Source organism: Alexandromys fortis, unplaced genomic scaffold (genome assembly GCF_014885135.2).
Source record: "Alexandromys fortis isolate MF-2015 unplaced genomic scaffold, M_Fortis_MF-2015_v1.1 scaffold_288, whole genome shotgun sequence".
Classification (NCBI taxonomy): domain Eukaryota; kingdom Metazoa; phylum Chordata; class Mammalia; order Rodentia; family Cricetidae; genus Alexandromys; species Alexandromys fortis.
In genome coordinates this window covers 804,151-828,174 of record NW_026068171.1, presented here as the reverse complement: position 1 = coordinate 828,174, position 24,024 = coordinate 804,151, and the positions used below count along the sequence as shown (strand labels likewise).

Here is a 24,024-nt window from a genome sequence, read left to right as displayed (position 1 = left end):
ACTGGAGCGACTTCGGCTGGAACAATGTCTATTGGGACAGTCCATGGGGGGGGGTTGTCTGTTGGGCGGTGTCTGTTGAAACATCTTTCTTGGCAAGGATTTTAGAAACTGGCAACTGTTGAAGTGGCATCTGCTAGAGATACTTCTGTTGGAGCCACATTTATTGTGGAAACTTCTATTGGGTGATGTCTGTGGCTCTGCTGGTGTGACGTGCCTAAAGGGCGACACCCTTTGGGTGTGGCCTTGAGGGCGCCTATTGAGGACGCTAGCAAAGCAGCTTTGTGACGTGTGCGTCCTTGAGGGCTTGTAACCAGGGTGTCTAGGGCCTTGGCTCAGTCTGGTCCCAGACGCCGGAGGGGACAGTCGCAGGAAGGGAGAGCGGGAGACAGTCTACTCCCTCAGCCCCCAGCCCTTGGGGGCTGACGGGTAGCCATGGACTTGTACCTAAACAACTGTTTAAAGGCCGCGGAGGCTGCTGCCTCCAAAGTGGCTTCCGACAACCTAAAATCTGACAAAGAGACTTGTAGAACCGTGAGTGCTGGCCCCTCCAGACAGTGCATTTATGTGTTCATTGCCTTTCTTCCTTGGTCAGGGCAGGTTTCAGACCAGCAGGTAGAATCATGGGATAGAGTCTGGCCTGCGGGGCGGGGACAGGACAGAGTGTGGAGGGACAGGGAGGGCTCAAGATGTCCCTGACTTATAGGGAAGGGCCCAGAAGTAGGGTGGTGGCTTGGGAAGTGGGGAGGTAAGGCCTTGGTTTGCAGCCAGTCAGGTCCTTCCACCCAGATACCTAGCAACCTGAGTTGTGCTATCAGATGTGTTGAAGTGTAACACATCTGAAGTAAACTAAAGGAACACTTCCTAGTAGAAAAGACAAACGTTTCCATTTTCTTTAACACAGAAGAAAAAGAACCCTATCATTCCAAATATTGGACCATCTAGTCTATTGGATTTACCTCTTGGAGCCAAACTGCCTGTTATCCCAGGAAGTACTAATATATTCTACACAACAAATCTAAGTGAAAAGGTAAACTATGTTTTAATGATGTATAAGTGGCTTTCTTTACCTTTTTAGTTGTTAAATTTGAACCATTTTGCAATGATTGCACTTTGTATATCACCTTCAGTTTCACATAGATGGAATTAAATAAGCTGGCAATGTTTTAAAGTCCTTAAACTCACGTTAATGATAGAACACCCCAGAAAGAGCTGCAATCCCTCCATCTAGACTTTCTCCAGCCAAGGCCTCAACCTGACAGGATGTGGTCTTTCTGGCCTACACATGTACAGCATGCTGATTTCTGCATCTGTGCCTTGGTTCATCTGACACCTGAAACTTACCATGTACTCTCCTCTCTTGGTTGACAGTCTATCCTGACCTATGTACACAGGGATTGAGTTAAGGTTGAGGCTATAGGTAAATCAAACACAAAGTTCATAAACAAGATTCCACATGCCACTGCTAATGTAAAAATTAAGCTGGGGGAATAGAGGGAAGATGGAAGGCATATTTACCCAGATCAGCCCATTACATTCTTTCATTGTAGTTTCTGCTTGTATGTTTTACTTTCAATGAGCATAATTATTTCAATAAACTGATGTTTAAAAGTATGATTTCATGAATTTTGCACTTGCAATAATTTCAAATATGTTTCTTTTGGCAGCTTTATCAGCCTTCTTTTGGTTTTAACCTTAATGATCCTTACTGCAAGCTCATGGAAACCACCTACAAAAGTCTTCATGATCCACACCTAAAATCATACTTCAAGCGAAAAGACATCCTTAAGAAACTAAGACAGGGAGGATACATCACCGGCAATAACAAAGTGCGTTGAGGCCTTCTTCTGAACAGCAAAAATCTAGGCACTTGCTCGGCACTTCAGTACCTGTGCCAGCTTCTAGTTGACCACTAGCAGATATCACAGAAGAAAGTCAATAAAATGCTTAGTGTTGGGTGGATTTTCTTTTCTTGTAAAAACTGCTTTATAGTTGACAGTTTGTCAATGATAGGAAAAGAGAATTACTGAACAATTTTTGGTATGTAAACAGGCATTTATTTTCATGTCTCTAGAAGTAATTTTAACTTGGAACTATGTTAACAAAATATTTAGAAATTTCCTGGTTGGTCATCAACTGTTTAGAGATACTGACTGCAAAAACGTTACAAAAAATAGATTATTACAGTTCATCCTAAAATTGTTACTAGAATGAAAGTCCTTATTCTGCTCTATAAACATGTTATAATTTTTAAAATTTTATGTTTTTATTTTTGAATTGTAGGTGGTGTGTTCCTTAAAAGAGTTGAACAAATACAGACAATATCTTACTACTTTAAAAATTGACTTTGAACGAAACTATATCAGAGAACAAGTAAGTTAAATATTTGAGTTTATTTGGGACCAATAAAAATTTGTGAAAAGCTAGGCCCTTTTGCACAATATTTCCTTAAACTATTCCAGGAATAAAGTATCTAAAGAATCTGTAGATGACAGAGAGCCCATTTGATTTTTACATAGAAAAAGTTTATTTGTGGGATAGGGCCATGCAAGGCAAAAAGCAGGTTAGCAAGTCAGAACTTCTACTTAAAATTAAATTTAAAGAAAATTTATCAAAGCATACATTTATTTCTGTCAAGTATATAACATCCTATAATTGCTTTCTTGCAGCAAATCATTGAAGATCAAGCGAAAAAACTGAACAAAGAGAGACGGGCCTGTGACAACGCTGCTGCTTCTGAGTTTCAGCAGTGGTTGTTACAAGAAGGGAAAAAACCTTGCCCGCATCAAGACCGACTACTGAAACTCAGGTAGAGTCAGAGTTTGTGTATGCTCAGAGTTCATGGGCATATTTTAGAACCCCCTCAAACTGCAAAAACACTAGAAAGAATTGAAGATAGAGTCATGAAGGTACTAGATACATTTAAGCCCCTCAGCATTTTCAACATGGAGAACAAAAAAATGGTATATCAAGCTATTTAGATATCAAGCCACAGCCTTAGAAGGTAAATGGAGGAGTTGTAGATTTTTCTCTTTGATCATTTTAATTGAAAGCCAGTTATTATCTGGCTCCTCTCATCCATACATTCATCTCAGAGTATACCAAAATGCATGTTGCTATACCAGAGTTTCAGAGTGACTGACAGGTATCCTAAAGGAAACATCCAATTTACATTCCTTTGTTTCACTTTTACTCAGACATATGCATATGATTCACAAAGAACTAGACAAAATTGAAAACACTTCAGAAAGGCGAAACACCTTGCAGTTACTGGAAGAAGACCTACAACATTGGGATAATGTTAGAAGGAAACTGTATCTCCGCACAGACATTGACGAGGTAAGGGTCAAATTTTGAACTGGAAACTTGCATGGTTGTTTCATTTGTAAACTGTTTTCACAGGTTCGCTCTATCATTTGAAGTTATTTCAGGTTAAAAAAGAAACCCAGGGGCTGGAGAGATGGCTCAGAGGTTAAGAGCATTGCCTGCTCTTCCAAATGTCCTGAGTTCAATTCCGAGCAACCACATGGTGGCTCACAACCATCTATAATGGGGTCCGGTGCCCTCTTCTGGCCTGCAGGCATACGCACAGAAAGAATATTGTACACATAATAAATAATTTTTTTTAAAAAAAAGAAACCCAGGCCAGCAAGAAGGATTCATTAGGAAAGGCACTTCCTGTACAAGCCTGGTGACCTAAGTTCAAGTCCCAGAACGTATGTGACATTGGAAGTAGGGAGCTCACTCTATAGACCTCCACATGAGTTCTGACAGAGCTATTCGTTTAGTTCCTCTCTGAGAATACCTTTGGGAGCAGCAGATATCCTCCCTGAGTTAGAAATCAACACTCCTTTGCCAATAGCTTTTGAGATTCATCTTTAGAGTCATGTTTATGCTGGATTCATGCTTGTAATTACAAAATAATCTCTTTACTTTCCCATCCCATTGCATCCAGCTGGTCAGTCTCAATGAATGGCAGGTAAATAATCATATTCAAAACCACAATGCAAGATTTGCTTTATTATTGACCTAAAATTTATTAGGCCATTGATCTGATCTAATTTGCATATTGGTTGAAGAAAAAGATAATGCTTTTAAAATAAAACAGAAATATGCTGATAACTGTAATGGCATGTCCCTTAGGAATGGCAATCCAAGGAAATGGCACTTCTAACAAAGATTGGAGAAGAAGCGAAAAGGAACACCAAAGCTGATGACCATCGTCGGAAAATCAGAGATGAAATTAACCGAAAGGTAGTTAGCCTTTGCTGGACTTGGGCTGTTTCAGGAAAAGCTTTTGGCACGATTTTCTATTTTAAAATATGAATTTTCAGAAGATAGTTATTGATGAAGAGATTCATTTTAGCCCCAATCTGTAATTAAAGAGAGTCCCAAGAACGTTAGATTAGATTTTTATACCTCTTAGTATATTTCTTCAAACCCATTGTAAATTTAGACATTTCCAAATAGGGACAAAGGTCTACTTCAGGTATGTCATCACATTTGAAGTAATCTATGTTGTATTTTTACTGACAGGTTTCTATTTGAATTTGAAACCCATTTAATGTATTTTTAAATATTTTGTAGAAACGAGTAATGCTTCACAAAAGAATTGCCTACCATTTGCAAAAACTACAAAAGAAAGACAGTAAAGAAGAAACCGGGAAAGCAAGTGCCTTTGAAATCCAAAGACAATCTGAAACAGGTGAGAGAGATAGGGGAGGGAGAATAAAAGGCATAGTAGATAAGTGGAAGCTGAAGAACAATATGTGAAATATTAATGTCTTTATAAAACCACCTTATGCTCACATGATTTTTTAAAAAGGCCCCTGCAAAAGCAAGTACTAAAAACCCTCAATACCTGTGTCAGGCACAATGTGATACACTTTCCAGTTACAGATCCAGTTGACAAAAGTATATGCACAAAAAAGCATATGCACAATGCATATAGTGAACAAGTAAACACATAGTTTAACAAACAGCCAGAAGGAGGAGATAGCATGCTCACTCAGGTAAGAAATGCAGAAAGCAAAGGCGAGAAGTAAGTTGAGGCAGGCAGAAGAAAACAGGGAAAAGTAAGAAAAGGTTAACAAGCCAGTAAGAGCAAGAAAATTTACAGAAGTTAGATGAAGGGATAATATACAAAGATTGAGAGAATATTAAAGTGTGCAAAGCAAGTAATAGGAAAACAAAACATTTTGAAAGAGAAAGAACCTAGTAGGCAACGGTGATACAAGACAGTGGTGAGGAAGACAAGGAGAGACAGAAGAAAGCAAATTGAACAGGAGAAACCAGTAGACTCCAGCATTAATCGCTTCGTGGGAATAGGGAGAGATGAAGACAAAAAAGAGATAGGAGAGGGTAGAGGAGGAAGGGTAGACAAGGAAGGAAGAGCTAATAGGAAAAGAGTGAAAAGGGAGATTGTGGTGGTGAGAGAGGGGTTTGTAAAGGATTTGTAAGGAAGGAATTCCAATACACTTGCAAAGGTGTGCAGGGTTTACCCAAGAGACTTCAGCCCTACGAAGTTAAAGAAGTGGAGCACTTTTTTTAACAAAACAAAACAAAAGTAAGTATAAAAAGGTAAGGTGGGAAAGAGAGGACTGTAAGTTATAAAGGGGAATGAGGCAAGGTGGAAGGGAGACAGTAATCTTTAAAAGGGAAGAAGGAAAGGAGGCAGCATGCTTGTTATTCTATCCATGGAGAGGCTTGAAATCAATAAATTACAAAGATGCTGTCTGAAAGAGGAAGAACGAGAAAATGAGGGAGGGAAGGAGGAGGGATACAGATGGGAGGGAGGGTGGAGGGAAGGTAAAAAGAAAAGGAAAGAGAGGAGAGGAAAAAGGGAAGGGAGAAAAAAGGAGAAAGGAAAAGAAAAAGAGGGAAAGAAGATAAGACATGAGAGGGGAGGAGGAAAAGAAGGTAGATAACAGGGACAAGAGTGGGGGAAAAGAGGGAAGGAGAGAAAAAGGAAGGGCAAAAAGGAGGTTGAATTAAAAGGTAGGAAAGGGAGGGGAGGGAGGGGAAAATGAGAACAAGAGGAAGAGAAGAAAGAGGAAGGAGGGAGGGGTAAAGATGAGAGGAAGAAAGTAAAGATGGGGAGAGGGAATAAAGATGGGAGGAGGATACATAAAGATGGGAAGAGAAAGAGGAAAAATAGGAGGGGAAAGGGGGAAGATGGAAGATGGAAGGCAAAGAGGTGGGAGGAGGGAGGAGGAGAGGTGGGAGGGGGAAGCATAAAGATGGGAGGAGGCAGGGAAAGAGATGGAAGGACGGAGAGAAGTAAGAAAAGGGTGGGAGGAGGGAGGGGAGAGGTGAGGGGAAGGATAAACATAGGAGAAGGGAGGGAAAGAGGTGGAAGGAGGGGGGAGAGGTAGATGGGGGGAGAAGGAGAGCTAGAGGTAGGAGGAGGGAGAAAAAAGGGAAGAAAAAGTACAGAAGAAATGGAGGAAGAAAGGAAGGAAATTAAGAAAAAGGAGAGGAAAGGAAAGAGGAAGAAAGTATAGAATCAAGGGAAGCTAGCAAGGATAGGGAAAGAAGGAAGGAAGGAAGGAAGGAAGGAAGGAAGGAAGGAAGGAAGGAAGGAAGGAAGGAAAAGAAAGCAAAGACAAATAAAAAAATGAAGTAAAATTTGAAGACAAGGGAGAAATAGCAAGGGGAAGAAAGAAGGAGGTAAGTTTAAAAGAAAATCAAAGTTAGTGGAAACAAAGAAAAGGAAATTGTGGGAAAGATACTTTAAAAGAAGGGGCCAATGAGTAATTCAGGCCTTGTGGGGCAGGGGTATCAGTTTTTAAAGACAGGATATGTAGAAAGATTAATAATATGTCTGAATTTTAGAAAAAATAAACCAGAAAGAAAACCTATAACAGTATGGCAGAAAAAGAGAAGTAGAAACAAAGCAAGAAAGAAAAATTGAAAGAAGGAGGAGCCAATAAAGTGTGAACTCATGAAAAGAAATGGAGAAAGGGAGAATGGAGGAGATGAAGAATAGGCTAGAGAAGAGAAGGGGGGAAGAAAGGAAAGCATAAGAAAGCTTTTAAAAAACAAACATGAACAAAGAGTAAAGGTAGAGAAAAAAACTAAAAACTTCAGGGAATGGAGCAACAAGGGATAAAATGTAAACGAATGGAGACACAATAAAGAAGAAAGGAGGGAACTAGTGAGATCAAGTACACTATGGGAAGGAGACATTTTGAGAAGCCAGCAGGAGTTGAAATAGAGATTACAGGTAGATAAAGAGGCAGGAAGATAGTATAAGGATAGCAAGAAAACCCTCAAGAGAACAAGAAAAATGGGCACAATAGGGGAATTCAAAGTGTAAGAGGATAAAAATAACACAGGTGATTTGATAGAAAAGCAAATTAGCATAGACTGGATTCTAAAAAGAAGCTAGTAAATTAAGACAATATAAAAATGCAGGTGGGAAAGCAAAGGGTTAACAAGCAGGAGCCTGTGGAGCTAGAGAGATGATTCCTTGATTAAGAACATTTGCTGGTCTTGCAGAGGACAAAGCTTGATGCCAACACCCACATCAGGTGACATTCACAGATGCCTGTAACTCGAGTTCTAGGGTTCTGGCACCCTCTTGTGGTCTGTGCAGGCTCCTGAATACATGAGATGCACATACATACACTTGGGCGCACACACATATACACATTGAATAAAGTAACAGGAGCTTGTAAATGGAGGAAGACAAAGGGGAGAAGTGGACGAAGAGTAATGGGAAAAGTAATGAAGGCATAGGAAGAAGGGGTAAAAGGGGGGATTAGTGAGGATGAGTGGGAGAAAGGAACCCAAGAAGGCAAGAGAAGAAAAGGTAAGGTGGGGAAAGGGGAAGTATTAAAATGAGTAGGAAACGTGTAGTTTTTAAAATTTGGGAATTGATCATGAAAGAAAAATAAAAAGGAGCAAGTAAGTGAAATCGATTTGCAACAGTAAAAGATTTAAAATTCAATCAAAATGTAAAAGATAACAGGAAACACCTTAGCCAGGGAATGGGGATCTAGCTCAGCAGTTAAGAGAATTGACTGCTCTTTCAGAGGATCCTGGCTTAATTCCCAGCACTCACAGAGTGGCTCACACTGTAATTCCAGATCAAGGAGATAGGAAGCGTTTTTTTTTTTTTTTTCTGGCCGCAGGGCACCAAGTACATGCAGTATGCAGGCATACATTTGGCAAAACACCTATACACATAAAAATAATAAAAATGTTTTAAAAATCCATACTTACAAAAATAGGTAAAGAGATGGGAAAAAATTAGTACGTGGAGTCAGTAAAAGGACAGGGTGAGAAAAATAAAAGAGGAAAGCATCAGGTAAAGGTGGATAGAATAACGAGTAAGAAAGGAAAGGAAATGAAGACAAGGGAAAGGAAAGAGGACAGGAGGTGAAAAGAATAAAATAAGAAAGTGAGGGAAGGGAAGGAAGGGAAAGAAAAATAAATAAAAAGCTACCTTCAGGGTTTTGATTCTACTGCATGTACTGGCTTTGTGGGAGCCTAGTCTGTTTGGATGCTCACCTTCCTAGACCAAGATGGAGGGGGGAGGACCTTGGACTTCCCACAGGGCAGGGAACCCTGACTGCTCTTTAGACTGGAGAGGGAGGGGGAAAGGGAATGGGGAGAGAGGAGGGAAACGGGAGGAGGGGAGGAGGTGGAAATTTTTAATATTAATTAAAATAAATAAATAAATATATGCATTGGGGGAAAAAAGCAACCTTCAAAAAGGGAGTAAGACCAGAAAGACGTGGCACAAACCTGTAATCCCAGCACTTGGAAGGTGGAGGCAAGATAATCGTAAATTCAGGGCCAATCTGGGCTACATAGTGGGTGACAGGCCAAGCTGGGCTACAAAGTAAGAATTTGTCTCAAAAATCAAAAGCGGAAACCAGAAGTGGTGTAGAAATTAGAGGAGTGTTGGAAAAGAGTCAGTACGGAAAAGCCATCAATTGTTGGTGAAAGTCAAAGTTTTAAGAGTAGACAGGAAAATCTAGAACAATAAAGGATTGGTTCAAACAGAGAAAACTCTTAAAGGAGAAAATGGCAAATGGGGATTTTGCAAAAGTAGTAAAATAAAAGAAAAACAGAAGCCAGAAAAGATAGTAAAGAAGGAAGGGGGTATTCATAGAAAACAAGAGCCAGTCAGCAGTTAAAAACACTGGAGCAACTGCAATAAAAGAGAGCCAGACTTTCAATGGTCCACAGGCTGGTGCAAACTTAGTCAAGAGCTTGAAATTCCTTCTGAGTTTCAGAGGAGAGGGTCAAAGGGTGAAGAGGATCTAGTTAAAGGAACCTAATAACTTCTGTAGAAGACAGGCCAGAGTGACGGGTTATGCCCTGAGGAGGGGAGAGAACAGGGGACCAGGCTGGGCCCTGGGGACAGTGGTGTGTGAACTCATGCACCAAGGGTTTTGTTCATGCTGGGTTTTCTATGGAAGTGCACTGATGGGCCTACCAGAAGTGTGACTTGTTTGGTCAGTAAGAGTCTTGGCCAATATTGAGAGATGTGAGGGAGGCAGAAAGATCAGTAGAACAAAGTAAAACAGAGTGGTTCGAAACAGCTGTGTTGGGGGAGAGATGTGGATAGGACAGATTTTAAAGGGGGGCCCAGGGATATAGGCTCAGGTCCTCCTTTCCATTCCCAGAACCACAAAGGGAGGGGATAGCACTTCAGATGCTGGGCTACATTAGGGACATTGCTCCCTCTGTTCAGAACTACTGATGGCTGCTTCTAACAGAAAGGATTTGAATACACATTTTATGTGCTAGTCACCTCAAATCATTCTCAAAAAAGACGAAATAGTGGGCCTATAATCACTTCTCTGGGGTATGAGGCAGGAGGATCATTAGTTCAAGGCTTGCCTGAGCAACACAGGACAACACCAGAATCAGCAGTTCCTCTACTTCTTAAGCTTCTGTTACAAACCCACAGACAGCTCATGACATTGCCACTGAGCTGGGGGCATTTCAAGAAAGTCTCGAGCTAAAATTTGACTTTAAGTATGACAACTAGGAAGTAGAAATTTGTAGGCATACTGGATTTTGTCATGATATCTGTGGTTTATAGTGCAAATAAATCTTCTGTGTTTAGCCATCACATGTTGTGTAATATATATTCCTTATAGAAACCATGCCATATAATCTATTGCTCATTGGAGTCAACTCCCTAGTTACTCAGTTGTATTTTTCTATCCACTTTGTGTAGCTGACAACTCTCAAGTGTGGTTCACAGCACTGACTTCCACACAGGCTCTGCTAGTGAACTCATCTCTAGTGGGATCGTGAGCAGACCTTAGCCTGTTCCTCTGTTCCTACTAGCCCTTACTCAGCATCCCTGCCCCCTTCTTTTACCTGTCCAGATTGCTGAGCAGAGGTTCTAGGGATTGCTCTGAAGCCTGTGGCCCTATGAATCTCCTGAGGATGAAGGCCAGTGCCAATGTGCTTTCTTTTTTTTTTTAAATATTTATTTATTATGTATACAATATTCTGTCTGTGTGTATGTCTGCAGGCCAGAAGAGGGCACCAGACCTCATTCCAGATGGTTGTGAGCCACCATGTGGTTGCCGGGAATTGAACTCAGGACCCTTGGAAGAGCAGGCAATGCTCTTAACCACTGAGCCATCTCTCCAGCCCCGCCAATGTGCTTTCTTAATCTCCTTTTCTCTTACTCTCCCCAAGTCCCTTCGGTCTTGAGCCTTTTAGACCCACGGTAATATAACATGTGGCTGGGAACAGATTTATTTTATTGGCCACATAAATTCCTACAGCACCAGAGTTTTCTATATTGTTGTTATGTTGGGCCTTTTGGAAAAGCACCGCTGAGTAGTAGTCGCCATTGTAATATTTGACATTTTATCATTTTGTCATCTCCAGTGTTATCAATAAATGTCTTTTTTTTTTTTAAAGCATCTGTGACAACCCAGAAGAACCCAAGCGTCACAGAGCCAAAGACGTCTCAAGAACACCTGGAACGAAAACGTAAGTGATATGTTATGATTGGAAATTAGTAATTAGTGGGAATACTGGACTTGCTAATACGTCTTCTGCTTAGAATGCAGAAAAGCCATCTACCCTTTTCCACCAAGTGGTGTTTTGTGGGTAACACTCATCATCAACTGTCACCATCTTCACTTCTCTAGACCACACCCCTTAATTACTCCATTATGCTCCCTCCCCACCCCCAGAGCAGGGCATACCACTTTTTGCAGTGAGACATGTCCAAGCGCATTTCAGAGCCCTGACTTTCCCATGACTCCACTACTGAACGTGTCTCCACACTGTCCTCTTACCAACGAGAACCTGAAGCAGCTCTTCAGTGTGTGTCTCTGTTGCTGGCACCCCTCTGCCTCTGGCCCCTTTCTCTCACTTGGAGAACTGCCCTTCCAGATTACTCCACAGAGGTTCTCCTTGTGCATCTGAAGCCCGTGGCCCTGTGCAGTTAAGGACCAAGACCACTGCCTGTGTGTTTCCTCAGTCCTCTCCTTCCCTTGCCTTTGAGCCAATGAGACACAGTTACATGTGCCATTGGCAGCGGAAATAGTCCATTCCCCGCATACTTTGAAGCAGTACCACAGTGTTCCTCACTATTGTTCCCCCATTTCTTTTGGAAGGGCCCAATTGAATAGTATTCATCTTAACATTTGTTAGTTTATCATTTCATCTTCACCACTGTTAAAAATAAATATTCTTTTTTTATAGCATCTACATCAAGTTTAAGAACAAGTATTTCTGACCAAAGACTATTACAAGAATCAAGAGAGTCAAAATGTAACTATTGTGTTGTTATTGGAATTTAATAAGTTATGAGACCTGGCAGTGATCACTCCTGCTTAGCATGCAGATGAACTCACTGTGCCCACTTATCAAATGATGCCTGGGGATAGTGTTTGCCAGTGGCACTGCCATCTATATTGTCACCCAGATTAGACTCTGGACCTACTCATTTCCTGCGGCTTTCTCCTCGTTCCCATGAGCAGGAAGGCCCATTCTATGAAGCCAACAACTCTTCAAGCCCAGTTCAGAACCCTCACCCACCCTTGTACTGAACTTCCTTCTGTAATTTTCCTTGCTGAGAAAATCCTGTGGCAGATTTGTCAATCATGCCTTTGCTGCTGCCACCCCTTGCTCTAACAGCTCTGCCTCCCAAGGAGGTTTGACCTCCTTGCTGTCTCCACAAACAACCCTGCAGATTGCTGAATGGAGGTCCTGCTACTACTTAACTTTGTACGACTAAAGTCTGTGACCTCGTGAGACTAGCTGACACCAAGAGTCCTGCTGATATGCTTTCTCAATCCCGCCCTCCCTTCGGCGCTGGGCTCTTGAGACCTCTAGTGATGTATAGTCACTTGCAGTAGAGATACTTTATTTGTTCCCTGCATTTCTGTGTGAATAGAATGTTGCCCACTCTTGATTCCCTGGTCCTTTTAGAAAAGCACAACTGAGTAGTCGTCGTCGTCAGTGGTCCTTTTAATATTTGTGATTTTTCTAGTTTTGTCATCTCCATTGCTAAAAACAACTATCTTATTTTTTTAAAGCTACCTCACAAACCACAAAAACCAGTTTTGACGAAGAGAAACCTTCATTTTATGGACTTCTGGAGACACAATGTAATTAAACTTTTATGATTAAAAATTAGTAAATTGTGGGACTACCATACATAATGCAGCAATGCTCCATCTCTTTCCATCAAATGGTGCTTTGGGGTTAATGCTTAGGAACTGTGTCGCCTTCCCTACTGCCCCCGAATAAATGCCTTAATTGCTCAGTTAATGATGCTCCCTCCCCACCCCCAGAGCAGGGCATACCACTTTTTGCAGTGAGACATGTCCAAGCGCATTTCAGAGCCCTGACTTTCCCATGACTCCACTACTGAACGTGTCTCCACACTGTCCTTTTACCAACGAGAACCTGAAGCAGCTCTTCAGTGTGTGTCTCTGTTGCTGGCACCCCTCTGCCTCTGGCCCCTTTCTCTCATTTGGAGAACTGCCCTTCCAGATTACTCCACAGAGGTTCTCCTTGTGCATCTGAAGCCCGTGGCCCTGTGCAGTTAAGGACCAAGACCACTGCCTGTGTGTTTCCTCAGTCCTCTCCTTCCCTTGCCTTTGAGCCATTGAGACACAGTTACATGTGCCATTGGCAGCGGAAATAGTTCATTTGTTTGTCATTTATAGTCCTGCACCACAGAATGTCCCCCTCGTTTCTTTTAGGAAGGCCCAGTTTTAGTGGTTGCTGTCATTTTAACATTTGTCATATTCTCATTTATTCTTTTCTGGTTAGTAATAAATGTCTCCCTTTAAGTTTCTCCAACAGACACAAGGACACCTAGTTTGCCTGAGATGCAGACATTTCAAGACTTTTTGGAACCCAAACGTAATTGAAATTTTATCACTAGAAATTAGTAATTTATGGGGGGATTCTGGAATCGGTAATGTAAGGAACTCTTCTGACTATAATGTAGAAAATCCTCTATCCTCATGCAAAATGGGGTATTTGGAGTAATGCTTACCATGAGCGGCACTACCTTTGTCACCCTCCTAAATTATGCACTTGGTGCTAATCCCACCACACTCCAGAATAAAGCAGGTCTTGCCTTGTGGGTGACAACTCTCCAAGCCCCATGTCGTAACCCTGCCATTCCCAATAGGCCTTGCTATTGATCTGTCTCTGTACTTCTCTGCTGCCAATGCGATTCTGGGGCAGAATCTGTGCCTCTGCTGCAGCTACACTTTGCTCAGCAGCTCTGCTTCCCACGGAGGGTTTATCTCGAACTCCATTCTTCTACTCAGGTGCATCCTACCTGTGGCCAGGGAGAGCTATGAATGCTGCCCAATACAAAATTATAAACTTATATGAAGCATTAAAAGATTCCTTTGCAATATTGTTTATAACACTGCTCTACATTCCTCAAGTACCAATACTGCAGATAACAACAATGTGACTGGATATCAGAGGCTTGGAATACTTGCCTAGAAAACTAGCAAGCTAGCCTTTCATCTTGCTGAACAGAGATTCTTCTGATAATTGCGAAACTCGCAGCTTTACTTGTCACATGACATCACATGAACCAGAAATGGTTTCATTGTAACGTGTTTTCCCAACAGTAGGGTGTTCCCCACTCTTCCCGCCCTTTTCAGAAAAATCTTGATTTGTAACTATGGTTTTAATATTGGTCATTTTATTCCATCACATCCAGTGTTAATAAATGACTGTTCTTTTTTTTTTTTAAAGATTACTATCACCCTAGTGAGAAGAAAGCGAGTTTTGCTGAGCAGATGTTTTACGAACCGACTGAACAAAAATGTAATCAAAATGTTATGGGTGAAAGTTAGTAATTGGTGGGAATATAAAAGTTTGGGAACCTCTTCTGTTAAATGAAGAGGAACCCCCTCCCCAGTTCAAAACTCCAACTTTCCCCAATCTCCCCCTCCTTAACCCATCTCTGTACTTTTCTATCTCCAGTGAGACTCCCAAAATATACCTTCATTCCATCTCTGCTACTGCTGTTCCTCCATCACCACCTCTGCCTCCTGCAGGGTTTGCCTCGAAATACTTTATTGTACCTTGAGAACTCCCCTCCAGGATAATTGAGTTGAAGCTCTTGTTGAATGGGGGATCTACTAATGTTTCTGAAACCTGTGCCCCTAGAAACCTGAGTGGATCACAGCCCCCGCTAATGTGCTTACTTAATTCTGTCTGCCATAAGCCTTGAGGGTTTGAGATCTACTGTCAGTCATTTCCTAAGCTGCACAAATGTTATTCGTTACATAGGTTTTCTGTAGCAAGAACATGTTCCTCCACTCCTGTTCTCCTGGTCATGTGGAAAACCCCAGCTGACAGTAGTCAATTACTATGTTAATGTAATGTCATTGTATGAACTTGTCAGTCCCATTGTTAAAAATATGTCTTTTTTTTTTTTTAAGATGGTCCGGTAAAGGCAAAAAGATCCAGTTTTATCGACCAGAAATTTATGGAAGACCTTCTAGAAGCAAAATGTAATTGCAATTTTCTGCTTAGAAATCAGTAACTTCCGGGAGTACTGGATTCGGTTTTGATCTCTACTGCATGCAATGCAGACCATCCCCTACCATATACCAAATGGTGTTTTGGTGAAACACTAACTTTGCCACCCTCTCCGTTGCTCTCTGGGTTACACTCCCTAATTATTTAAGTGGTTTTGCTCATTCCACATTCTCAGAGTCAGGGAAGCTACATTTGCTGCTACTACTCTCCAACTCAGTGCAGAACAATGATCTCCCACCTTCCCCATACTCCCTGCTACTGAACATTTCTCTCCGCATTTTCACTCCCAAAGGAGCTGAGGCAGTTCTTGAGCCTCTGCTACTATTACCCCATGTTTGGAAGTTCTGCCTGGCAGGAAGAATTTACCTCTAACTTCACTTTTTTTCTACTTGGTGAACTTGACTGCTACGTTCCTGACCGATGGTCTAACAATACTTTTGAAGCCTGAGGCTCTGGAAACCTAATTTGGCCTTAGACCCCTAGCCAGTGTCATTGCCTTCCCGGTCCTGCCTTTCCTTTGGCTTTGTGCTTTTGAAACCTATATTAACATGTCGCAACATCCCTCACAGCAGAAATATTTTGTCCCATGATTTTCCCCACTCATGTTCCCCTTAGTACTTTTGGCAAAACCCAATGGAGGTCAGTCAGTTGTCATTTGAATATCGGTTGTTTGGCCATTTCCATTTTTGAAATTGATGTCTCTTTTTCTTTTAAGATCTTTACCCAAATACTACGAGAAGAAGTTCCACCGATCACAGACTGACGGGAGACAATCTAGAAGCAAAATGTAATTGAATCATAAATTAATTAATGCATGATTGGTAATGGTCTCTTCTGCTTAACTATCCTCTATTTTCATCCATGAAATGACATGTCCTATAAAGTGCTTATGAAAGTTTTGACCCCTTTTGTGGTCCCTTGAGCTAGCTTTCCCGGCAGCCAATTGGTGATGCTCTCTCTATACTACTTGAGATGATAGCTCCTCTTTTGTGCAGATGACCACACTCCAAGCCTAGCTCAAAGCACAGCTCCCACTATTGTGGGCTTGTCTTTGTTCTTTTCTGTCTCCTACAAGATCCAGAGTCAGATATTCAGTGTCCTCCTCTAATGCTGATACCACTTTCTTAGCACCTGGACCTTTCAGGGGTTACCCTGAGCCCTTGATCCATCTGGAAACCTATCTTATTATATTACTGAACAGAGGTTCTACTGATGTCTCTGAAGTCTGGCCCTACAAGTCAAGAAGGATCAAGGCACCTGCCAATGTGCTTTCTTACCCCACCCCTCCTTTAGCTACAGTGGCATTTTCATCACTGGGAACAGAGGTGCTTTATTTACCACATATACTTCTTCGATATCAGAGTGCTTCCCGGTCTTTCTCCACTAGCTGTTTTAGAAAAGCCCAACTCAGTAGCAGTCAGTGATTCTTTGAATGTCCCCTATTTTCCCATGTTGGCAATTCCACTGTTAACTTAATTCTTTTTTTTCTTTTAGCAACTTCATCAAACACAAAGAAAAGAAGTGTTTCAGAACAGAACTTGTTTTATGAACCAGTCATAATGAAATGTAATTGAAATTTTATTATTACAAGTTAGTAATTAGTGGGCATACTGGATTTGGTAATGAGCTCTTCTACTAACAATGCAGCAAAGGTCTCTAGCCTCTTCCATCAAATGATGTGTTGGGAGCAATGCTAACCAATGATCGCACCCTGTCATCCTCTGATTACTTGATTGGTGCCCCTCTTCCCATATTCTCTTGAGCAGGGTGGGTATGCCACTTTCCGCAGTAGACAATTTTCCAAGCCCAGTTCAAAACAGTGACTTTCTGAAAGCTTGTGTCTGCTGGTACTTCTGCGGCTGCCACCCCTTGCCGTTCAACTCTGTTTCCCAGGGAGGTTTTACTCCCATCTCTTTTTGTTCCACCTGGAAATCCCCCCCTTAAATGTTGCTGACAGCGGATCTATTGATGTTTTGGAAGCCTATGGAAATATAAACCTAGCAACAACCAAGACCTCTGCTGATATGAGACCTCAAGTGACAAAACCATGTCACTGAAAATAAAAATATAAGTCACATATATTTCAACAGCAACAGAGTTTCCTCACTCCTCTTCCCTGGTCTTTTATGAAAAGTCCTTTTTAAATATTTGTTATTTTATCATTTTGTCATTTTGACTGTAAAGATTTAATGTTTTTTTTTAATTTTGTTTAAGCAGCTCCACAAAATGTAAAGAAAACAAGTTTTTCTGAAGAGGAATCATTTCGAAAACTCATGGAAGCAATAAGTAATTGAATTTTTATTCTTCTAAATTAACAATGTGTGAGAATACTGTATTTGGTAATGATCTCTTCTGTGTAATACAAAAACATCCTCTAATTCAGTTGCATGGTTCAATTTGTGTCATGGCTTTGAACAGCATCACTGTCCTTATCGCCTCCTGGATGAGAATCCCTATCCCTCAGCTGCTATTGCTCTCTCCACACTCCCCCAGCAGACTAGACCATTCTTTGCAGCTCACAGCTCTCCAAGCCCAGTTCAGAACAGTGGCTTTCCCAAGCCCCTGTCTCTTAACATATCTCTATACCTTCCTATTCCTAATAAGATCCAGAGGCAGGGCTTCATTTTATGCCTCTGGGGCTGGCCTCTCTGATGCTGCCACCCACCAAGTTGTCTATAGAGAAGAGGGGTAGCCTCTATGTTCTTTGTTCCACTTACATAACTATCCTTCCTTAGTACTGAATGAAGGATCTACTGAAGTCTTTGAAGCCTCTGGCTCTATGAGACTAAGAAGGACCAAGAGCCCTCCTAATGTGCTTTCTGGATCTTGTGATTCCTTTGACTTTGAGTTTTGAGACATATGGTAGCAAGTCATATCACTGGAGCAAAAATCCTTTATACACATATATTTCTGAAGCTGTGTCCTATTCTCTATTCTTATCCCCCTGGTCTTATTCTAAAAACTTGAATAGAAATCAGTTGTCATTTTTAATATTTGTTATTTTGTACTTGACATGACCATTGTTAAAAATAAATCTCTCTCTCTCTCTCTTTTTAAAGCACCTCGACAATATGTAAAGAAAACAAGTTTCGCTGACCAGAAATCATCTCAAGAATCTCTGGAATCCAGACGTAATTGAAATTTTTATGGTTTGAAATTAATTTGCGGCAATACTAGTTTAGTGATGATGTCCTCTGTGCATTACACAGGATGGCGTTGTCATTTTGACATTTCTGCCCATGCTGACTGTGGAGCACTCACAGGACCAGCACTATGTGTTACATGTAGTCTTGCTTTTTGTTGCTGCATTAGCTGCCAACCTAACAATAGACCAGTGGAGTCTATTCTATCATTGTGGAGTCTCCTTAAATTCCTCAGTCATTCAGGGAGTCTCCCTTTTGTCCTGCTTCTTCCCCACAGTTTTCATCTGGATACAAGAGGCATGTCTTTTGTTTTCACTCAACTAGATGTGTATCAGCTGCACTGACACAGGAAGTAACTATAGCCACAGATTCCCAGACTCCTTTACATCCCACTAAATTTCAACAGGATATCCACATGCTCTGCATGCACATTAAAGTTTAGGCAAAACTGGATTCCATGTTCCCATGGAAGCTGAATAGTATATTTGGATGAAACAGCCTCTGCCTTTCCTGGTCTCCAGAGGATGTCCTTATCACCACTCTGAATGTCTTTGGCCTCTTCAAATTGACAGTTGAAGGCTGTTATCAGCTCATGATTTATCCTCTTATCCCTAGTTTGAGTGGAACCTTCTAATTCTCTTTTCTACACCCTGACAATTATGCTTAGATTCTGCATATTATTCAAGGTAGACCACCTTCATTGTGGCTCCTAGGAAGCTCCCTAGTTAGAGTCTTAGAGTTTTCTAAACATAGCTATACCGCAGGGGAACCAAGAATGGTACAGGAAGTAAAATTCTAGAAAGAGTGCCTTGTGCTCAGCCCCACTCTATAGCCAGGTTGTTGTGCTGTGCCTTGGGTAACAAGGAGTCAAGGGTAGAGATGACCTAAGAGACCTCCTTCCAGAGTCTTAAACAGTGCAGCAGTGGTCCTTCTTGTCTGCTCTCCATATTAACTAAGGTTCGGAAGAAGCCATGTGTGAAGCCAAGCTGATACCTTTGCTCTCTCCTTTTCTCACCACCCTTCCATCTTCCCACCACTTCTGTGCTGTTAATGGAGGGATATTTCACCAGTAATTGTCCTTAAGTAATATCTCCCATCTTTCCTACCCAAGATAACTCTTAATGGTGAACAAACATATTTCCTGTACACTACATGTTAGTCAAATTTCTGATTCTATGACAAAATAACAGAGAGAAGTCACTTAAAAAGAGAATATAATTATTTTATATGAGAAAATCGACTGTCAAAAGAAAAATTTAGTCTGGCTCATATCTTTAGAGGTTGCCATTCATGAACATTTGGAGCTGTTTCTTTGAGCTTGTGGTAAGGTACTACAACATGGTGGATGGGGAGGGGGGATCTTGCTTGCCTCATACAAGACAGGAAGTAAAGATAGGAAATGGGGGCAAGCATTTAAATATACCCTTCAAGGATGTGCTTCCTGTGACCTAATTTCCTCTAGCTCATTCCTACCTCCTATAGTCTGCACTACTCCCGATGGTATCATCAACTAAGGATCAAGTCTTATGCACTCTTTTGAGGTCAGTTTAATAGATCCAAACCACAGGGCTGGAAAGATGACTTAGCCATCAAGAGTACTCACTGTTCTTTCATGGGACCTGTGCTATTTCCCAGCACCCACATGGCAACTCACAACCATCTGTAACTCCAGTTCCAGAGGACTCAACATCCTTTCAGGCCTTTTGCAGGCACTGAATATGGTGCACTTAGATACATACAGGAAAACCACTTATACACATAAATAAAATATTTTAAAATCATCTAAACAACAGCAATATATGAGAATTTTCTGAGCCAAGCAGTTCTTACTGCTACATAATGCTGAATGCTATCTTGGTAAGCGGCATAAGAAAACTTTTCATTATGATGGAAGCACTTGTTGGTTCTAATGATTATTTCATAAGTTCAATATATCAAGACTGAAGAAATTACACATTTTAATTATATGCAGTTTATTCTACTTCAATTATATTTCAATGAACTTTTAAAAGTATATAATTTTCTTTTGGTCTCCTTCAGGATCAAGCCAACAGTCTCAAAGTAACATTAAAGTTTTTATTAGGAGATCAACAACTTTACCACCCCAAGTGAGGGACATACAACATCCAGCCGAGCAAAAGGTAGAAAGTTGTGTTGCATGTTTTGCTTTGTTGGCTGATGTAGCTAGCTTTGGGTTGTACGGGGTAGCCCTTTCCTTAGCTTGATACTGTTCAGTAAGAGAATATGGAGTCCTAGGCAGATCTTACCCTCTCCATGATAAGGTATACTGAGTCAGTCTCATGCTTAGTGTACCATGAACTTTAGCAGAAATGAAATTAAACATTGGGATGATGGTGATGATCACGAGGATGGTGACAATGACAAAGACAATAGCTAATGTTTACTCAGAGTCTACTGTGGACCAGGTCCTGGCCTAAACAAGAAGGAAGGAAAGGGTTAAGTTAGGACAGCAGTTATCATCTAGGGGTAAAGCACGCATAAACAAAAACCTTACAATATAGCAAAAGATTTTATTTTTACAAAATTCAGTGGGAACACAGAAGGTATAGAGAGCAGTCCTGCCTTGAGAGGTCTAAAGGGAGGCTACTAAAGAAAGGTTTAGTTGATTTAAACCTTGAAATATAAGTAGGGATTTTCCATATTGATAGATGGAAGGAGACACTGAAGCAATATTGCACTGAGTGAAAGTATGGGCGCCAAGGAGATGGACATGAGCCTGTAAAAGTAGATTGAAGCCAGAACCTTGCTGAAGTACAAATTTGTCCTCTCAGTAATAGAGCCATTGAAACTTTTTTAGTTGGAATGTGGGAGGAAAAAAAGAATTATTTGGATTCTAAAATGATAACCTAGTTGCAGTTTGTGGAAAGGATGATGGAGAATAAGGGAAAGTTATTTCTAAGTCTTCTTGGATAGTTGGGATGACAGTGTAGAATACAGGACCTGCGAAGGTAGTTCAATGGCATAGTGCTTCCCTAGCATGTAAAAGGACATGTGTTCAATCCCTAAGACTGAAAAATGACAACAGTGTGAGGGCCCTAACTAAGGCAATGGCAATGAGGTTGAATTAGAGGCTACAGAGTCAAGGAATCTCAGAGTGTTTCAGAATCTGGCCACTGAATAAATGGATGATTTCTGACGTAGATGAGGAAGGTGATGATGTTGAGTTTTTCAAATGCTCCCTCTCAGAGTGCTTGGGCTTACTCCCTCATCAGAACTCACTGTATTTGTCCATTCTAGTAGCTGCACTTCTTGAGGTCAGAAATAGCCAATTTTCGGTCCAAGAAATGTGCTCAATAAACACTAGATTGCATTGAATTAGACTCCTCTGAAACAAAGGAAACAACTCTTAAGTGTTTGGCATTGAGTACTGGCCATGTGTTTAGCCAAAATATAAAATACAGAAGAGAAACAAGTTTGGAAAGATGGGGTGTTCAGATACATAGGACATTGTTTTGAACTAGTTAGGTGTAGGTACCCGTGTGAAACACAAGACAAACTCTGGCAGTCTGTATTCGCCTTGAGAACAGTGCTAAGGAAAGAGTTTGGGATTAAAGGGAGGGTACTGTGTTAGATTACTGTAGAGTAGGTTAACAGCCACTTTTAGAAACTTAATCGATGTTTTTTCCTTTTAATGTTATATCGTCCAGCATGATAAAGAAAGAAAGACATCACATCATTCATATGACAGAGGTAAGAAAATGAGCAGTATTCATGGTGGTTTTTTTTTCAGTTGAATAGCCAGTTTTGTAGTTTTTCATGAGTTTGTGCTTTCTTTGCTTACAAGAAACCTTAAATTCAATGTGTTAGTGTCACTCTTACAGTTCTGGACAGCGGCTAGGTGAATGGGCCCTTTTGGGATTCATAAAGTATAATGAAATTAGGGTCTTTGCCATATCCATCTGTACATATTCCTCACATATTATACTGTGGTCTCAGAGCTTTGATGAAGAAAAATCTCCAAAGAAGGTACCTACCCTATACTTGCTATACTTTTCTTATAAACATAACACAAATGCAGCCTATCTTCTATCTCCCAACGGCTGGACTAGAGGTTAGGTAAACCTCTGCTAGTTCCTACAAAAGTTTCCCAAACATATTACACATGTGCATGCACACACACACACACACACACACACACACACACACACACACACCTATGAAGATCACTAGGATATCACAACCTGGGTGGTTATGAAGTCCCAAAATTGTACTGTACACAAAGCCAAATGTGACAAGCCTCTGCTAGTTTCTACAAAAGTTACCCAAGCATATTACACACACACACACACACACCTATGAAGAACATTAAGATATCACAACCTGTGTGGTTATCAAGTCCCAAAATGTACCTGCACAAAGTCAAATGTATCATCTTCTTGTGAACCAACATCCTGTTTCTCCATTCCTTCTGTTCTTGTCCAGGCATAAAAGCTAACACATTTTTTTACTCTATTGCCTATATTTTACATTCTAAATTTTCATTATTCTGATCTTCTTTTTTTTTATTGAAAAGAAAAAAAATAAAAATTTTCAGCCTCCTCCCAGCCTCCCATTTCCCTCCCCCTCCTCCCGCCCCTCTCCCCCTCCCCCCACTTTTCTCCTCCTCCCTCTCCAGTCCAAAGAGCAGTCAGGGTTCCCTGCCCTGTGGAAATTCCAAGGTCCTCCCCCCTCTTTCCTTGTCTAGGAAGGTGTACATCCAAACTGGTTAGGCTCCCACAAAGCCAGAACATGAAGTAGGATCAAAACCCCGTGCCATTGTCCTTGGCTTCTCATCAGCCCTCACTGTCCGCCATGTTCAGAGAGTCCGGTTTTTATCCCTTGCTTTTTCAGTCACAGACTAACTGGCCTTGGTGAGCTCCCAATAGATCAGCCCCACTGTCTCAGTGGGTGGGTGCACCCCTTGTGGTCCTGACTTCCTTGTTCATGTTCTCCCTCCTTCTGCTCCTCATTGGGACCTTGGGAGCTCAGTCTGGTGCTCCAGTGTGGGTCTCTGTCTCTAGCAGGGAAGCACATATCTTAGTTAAGGAAGCCACCTTAGGGTTGACAAGAGTCTCGAACCTAGAGTGGCTCCCAGGTGCCCCGGGTGATGTCTCCAGTTAGTTCCTTGGGCAGCTGAGGATAGGGAACCTGAAATGATCCTATCCTATAGCCATACTGATGAATATCTTGCATATTCTGATCTTCTTAAACTCTCACAACCCCATTTCCTTTCTGTTTGCATCACTCTGCTCTTCACTCTTGCAGTAATTAGCCCCCTAAGATTAGGGCAATGGTGACCCAGTGAAACTTAAAAGAAAGAAGAATTTTAAAAGCCTTGGAGTCACCCTATCTTTGGAGGTTCTGCCTTATCTTGTATAAATAATACCTCCTTGTATCTGTTAGTAGTCTAGTCTACTAGTAATATAGATTCCCAGCAAGGATGACTGTATGATATTTTCATATTCAATGGTACTTCTTCTTCACCCTAGGAGTCAAAAGAGGCTCAATTCCTGCTCCGTCTCACTCTATGCAAGCAACAAATGTTTCCAGAAAGTCTCTTCATGATACTACAAAACAAGAGGGGGATATTCCTCTTCGAAACACACATAGACAGAGCAAGTGATTTATGAAATTACCATCAAGATTAGTGTAAAAACTTTATACATTAAATGACAATTTAAAAAAAACCCTCTATTTCTTGATCTTAATGATTCTAGAAAATATTAAAAGGTGAATTTCAGTAACCGTGATGGGGTACTTCTGCAAGCTGACACTCATTTCTACTGGTTGTGTTTCTGTAGCCAGACTCAACATGTGTGGAATACAGCTGACAGTCAGCAAGCTGACAAATGCAGTGAGCCTTGGGTTTTAA

At 41.2% G+C, this 24,024-nt stretch overlaps 1 protein-coding gene across 1 annotated transcript; it reads left to right on the top strand.

Annotated features, from left to right (window-relative positions):
* Window positions 1-432: 432 nt before the first annotated feature.
* LOC126492187 (fibrous sheath-interacting protein 2-like) lies at window positions 433-24,024 on the top strand. Its single transcript, XM_050128367.1, has 21 exons — window positions 433-531; window positions 902-1,027; window positions 1,665-1,826; window positions 2,281-2,370; window positions 2,667-2,806; window positions 3,195-3,336; window positions 4,141-4,251; window positions 4,585-4,702; window positions 10,897-10,968; window positions 11,689-11,757; window positions 12,525-12,596; window positions 13,288-13,359; window positions 14,218-14,289; window positions 14,910-14,981; window positions 15,725-15,796; window positions 16,504-16,575; window positions 17,224-17,295; window positions 18,069-18,140; window positions 20,193-20,293; window positions 21,821-21,863; window positions 23,954-24,024. Exons 1-21 carry the CDS (start codon window positions 433-435, stop codon window positions 24,022-24,024), a joined length of 1,920 nt encoding a protein of 639 aa, XP_049984324.1.

Coding starts and splice junctions, on each gene's coding strand:
- LOC126492187 (XM_050128367.1), top strand. CDS start 433: ATGGACTTGTACCTAAACAACTGTTTAAAGGCCGCGGAGGCTGCTGCC. Junction 1,827..2,280: donor ACATCACCGGCAATAACAAA/GTGCGTTGAGGC, acceptor TTTGAATTGTAG/GTGGTGTGTTCCTTAAAAGA. Junction 18,141..20,192: donor AGAATCTCTGGAATCCAGAC/GTAATTGAAATT, acceptor GGTCTCCTTCAG/GATCAAGCCAACAGTCTCAA.